This window comes from Hippocampus comes, unplaced genomic scaffold (genome assembly GCF_001891065.2).
Source record: "Hippocampus comes isolate QL1 unplaced genomic scaffold, H_comes_QL1_v1.1 scaffold49, whole genome shotgun sequence".
NCBI lineage: Eukaryota > Metazoa > Chordata > Actinopteri > Syngnathiformes > Syngnathidae > Hippocampus > Hippocampus comes.
In genome coordinates, this window is record NW_017804830.1 from 725,420 (window position 1) to 729,041 (window position 3,622).

General features: G+C 51.7%; 1 protein-coding gene across 1 annotated transcript in view; it reads right to left on the minus strand.

Moving 5' to 3' along the window:
- The window catches only part of LOC109514294 (C2 domain-containing protein 3-like), an 11,086-nt gene that overhangs the window by 2,490 nt on the left and 4,974 nt on the right, over positions 1–3,622 (minus strand). Inside the window, exons 9-11 of the mRNA XM_019867235.1 lie at positions 743–1,004; positions 367–497; positions 82–243 (exon numbers count right to left, since the gene is read on the minus strand). Coding sequence (XP_019722794.1) covers positions 82–243; positions 367–497; positions 743–1,004 — 555 coding nt within the window. The remainder of the gene's footprint in view (positions 1–81; positions 244–366; positions 498–742; positions 1,005–3,622) is intronic.

Consider the following 3,622-nt stretch of genomic DNA (forward strand, 5'->3'; position numbering starts at 1 on the left):
TGGGAGGGGTAAGAACCACACCCCCCCCCCCCCCAAAAATCTAGCACGTCCCAAGTGAGAGGTAAAGGCTGCTGGGCTAACCTGATTGTGGAGAAGATTAGAGAGCTGGAGGGGTTGATGTCGCCGCCGCCGCTGCCGCCGTCGCAGACCGAGTGAAGGCCAGCTTGCTCCTGAAGGCTCTGATGATGAAGGCGCACCTTTTGCATGTGCTCGTGGTGGCGCTCGCTCTCGCTGGGCACAGAGCTGGTCGGGGGGTGGCACAAAAGTGGATCATATAACGTTGCGCGACTTTGTCGCCCAATCTCTGATGCATTTAAAAAAATGATTATTCCATATGCATGACAATTATATCTGGGCGGTACAAACATTTTGGGGAAGATGGCGTCCGCACGGTCGGGGGAAGAGATGTGCTGCTCGGGGTATCGGCTGATGTGAGACGGGAAACTGCTGTACGTGGCTGTGGTGTGGTAGCTGCGAGGTGCAACCTGCGATGAAGGCTGGGAAGGAAACACAAAAGCTTTCAAAGCGTTCATGGTCGCATTTGTGCCGAGATACCGAAACCAAGCGCCGTTTAAAATCGCACTGTTGAAGCCTCTTGTTTTGACCCTCTTCCACACCTACTTGGTGAAAACCGTACTCGACAGTAGACGGGTGGATTCCAGTTGGCAAAAACAGTGAATGAGTTACGGTAGTTATTACTCGAGCTGTACTTCCAAAGACTGGACACTTTTGTCTTACGTACCTCTGCGTCCACAGCGGCTTTCCTTTGCCCGCGGAGGTCTCGCACCCACTTCAGCGGCTTGACGCTCACTTTGAGCTGGCCGTGGCAATGGCCGCCGAAGTCGGTGACGTTGTACCAGCCGCAGAGCGACTGCAGGCCGCACAGCAGCGGGGTCAGATCAACCGAAGCGAAGCCGATCACCTGCTCCGCTTCGGCGGTGCCTTTGTGCCAGACTTTGAAGACCAAGCACTGTTGAGGGTCAAGGAGGAGCTGCTTGGCCAGCCTGATGAATTCAATACAAAAGCATCACTAAAGCAGCCCACTGTGGAGATTTCCCCACATCATTTCTGGGGGAACGGCACCCGCCTGCAGTCACGCCAGTGGTCCCACACATACAAACTATGACACTTACTTTATAGCGCCCCCCCTTCCTCCATTTCTATACATCAAAACACACATTGCTCTGTACCGCGTGCTAATCATCGTCGTCGTCCAAGCGAGTGGCGCATATTCTGGCAAATCTTTCCGTCTGTCTCTTCCTGGAAGTGGGCGACATGTCGGGACAGCGTCGTGGACCCCTGCGAGGAATTTGAGGCGGAGTCAGGCCACGCTCCTGTCAACAAAGCAAAAGTCATGAAATCACAAAGCGCAAGAAAAAGAATTTCAACAAAATTAAATGCAAAATTCAATTTTAAGAAACTGTTTTTGGTGCGCAGATTTGTTTGCCCGTGCGTGGTGCCACGACAGTTTGCGCTCGCGTGTTACTCAGGCCAGCTCACACCATTGAAGAGCTTCATGTGAAGGTGGCTGGTTTGTGTTGAATCATCGACCTACCAAATTCCGTTTTTGATGGAAGATGGGTTCAGAGGTGTGCACGTTCGAGACGTATGGCGCTGGCGCAAGTGATTAACCACGCTTTAGAAGCATCTACGCGCAATTACGACCCTCTTGTTGTCGTGGATTTTGACGAGGAGCGGCAGTGGTCGGTCCTATTGCCCCTCATAAATGGGTGGGTTGACTTGACCGAATTACAGACAAGAAATCTATCACTCTGATCATCACATCCCAACAATTCACCATCAGTACTCACTGTGTCGCTGCATGAATTGGAGAAAGAGGGCGCCAAGCCGACCACTCTCAGAGACGCCTCCAGCTGGTGAGAGGGCAGGAAAAAGTTGGGAAGGGAACTTTTGGTGGCAAGAGTTAAGCAAAACAAACCCCGCAAAAAACGCCTGATGGCATTTGACTTGTGGATGAAAAAGGCCCTTGAGGACCCACAAGGCCATTCGACCCATGCTTCAGCCCACTTGACACGAAGACTGGCACTTTGGTCGGCATGACGATAGGCCGACACAGCAAACCAGGGGTGTCCAGACTTTGGCCCGAGGACCCCCTTGTCCAATCAATGTGCACGGGGCCGCTGGCCACTCCAGAAGCTTGACAAATCTTTTGTTTTTTTTTAAATCTGCAGTTTATAGGATGAACCCGCCTGACGCCTGCCATAAATAATGTGCTCATCTTTACCTTGACAGATGGATTTTGATTTGAAGAAGGCGAAAGATGGCATTCACTTTGAAACAGTCATTCGTGCCCTGGTCACATTGCGGCTGGATTATTGTAACGCACTTCAGTTTGAAGCCAGGCAATCCCGCGGTGCTTCCGGTCTTCGGACCGGACGCGACGAGGGGTACTGGGAACTAAGTGGAGGCTCGGAAGGGACGGAGCCTTTTCCATTGCCGCTCCCTCTCTTTAGAATGAGCGTTGGACCAGCCCTCTCTCTGCCCATCTTGAAAACTGTCCGTAAAACTCATTTTTATTTGTGGGCTTTTGACTGCATGAGACTTAATTTTTAGTTGGGCTCTTTTTGAGCTTTCTCCTGTTTTCGATTTTTTGGGTTGTTTTTTTTTTTTGTGCTCTACAAATACAGTCGAGTTGAATTGCGCACAGGCATACAATGGTCCTTAGGAGAAAAAGTCTCGACACCCCTGCAGTAAACCGAACTACAATGAATCCAGAGTGAGGTTGTTGGTTCAACGAGCACCGAAGGATACACTTGGTTCTCGGGCGTGGAGCCCGCCGCCGGCGTGTCGTCATCGCTCTGAGAGATTGAAGCTTCTTCTGATGATTTATCAAAGCTGTCAGCTGGGCAGCCCTGAGCGATGACTTCCTGTTTCCTGCTGGATTTCGTCCGACGCTCGCCCTGGGCCTCCGGGCGGTCCGAAGAGACGCTATTCCGCAAACTGGTCTTACCGGTGGAAATCGTCACATCGTTCAAATTCCTGGGCTCCACCACCACTTCCTCGTAATCCTCCTCACTGCTGCAAGGCGATTGACATTCTTCATCATCATCGGTGGTTTCTGTTCCTTCATCGTGCCCGCCGCCCTCTTCTTCCTCAGGCTGAGAGCTGGGAAATGGTGACCGGTGACAGGAAGCGGCGTGTGGGCCGGCGATCACGTCAGTCTGGCTCTCTTTGGCCGATCCACCATGGAGGATGGAGGAAACGGCTTCTCGGTGTTGACCTTCAATTTTAAAAGAGAAAAAGAAAAGGTGACTATATGGGTTTGTCCTCATTACTACACTTCCCGCTGGCAACAGCTATGATGGCAGCGGGAGTAAACAAACCCTTCGGTTATTTGAGCGACGCAAAGCCTTTTGGAAAACAGGGGAAATTGATTCAGGACGCCGAACGGTTTGAGTTATCAGCATGTTCATGGGAAAAAAAATGAAGCTCTTCAACCAAATAAGTCCTCTTAAGATCTGCTGACTTGAGACGGTGAGTTTGCAGAGCCTGAGCTCAAGGCTCACCATTGTGGACATCACCAGCTAACTGTTGGGACGTGGCAAGAAGGTGCCGCGTGTCGCTGTCGGCCCGCTTCTGCTCATCTCGGTCCGTGGCGGGC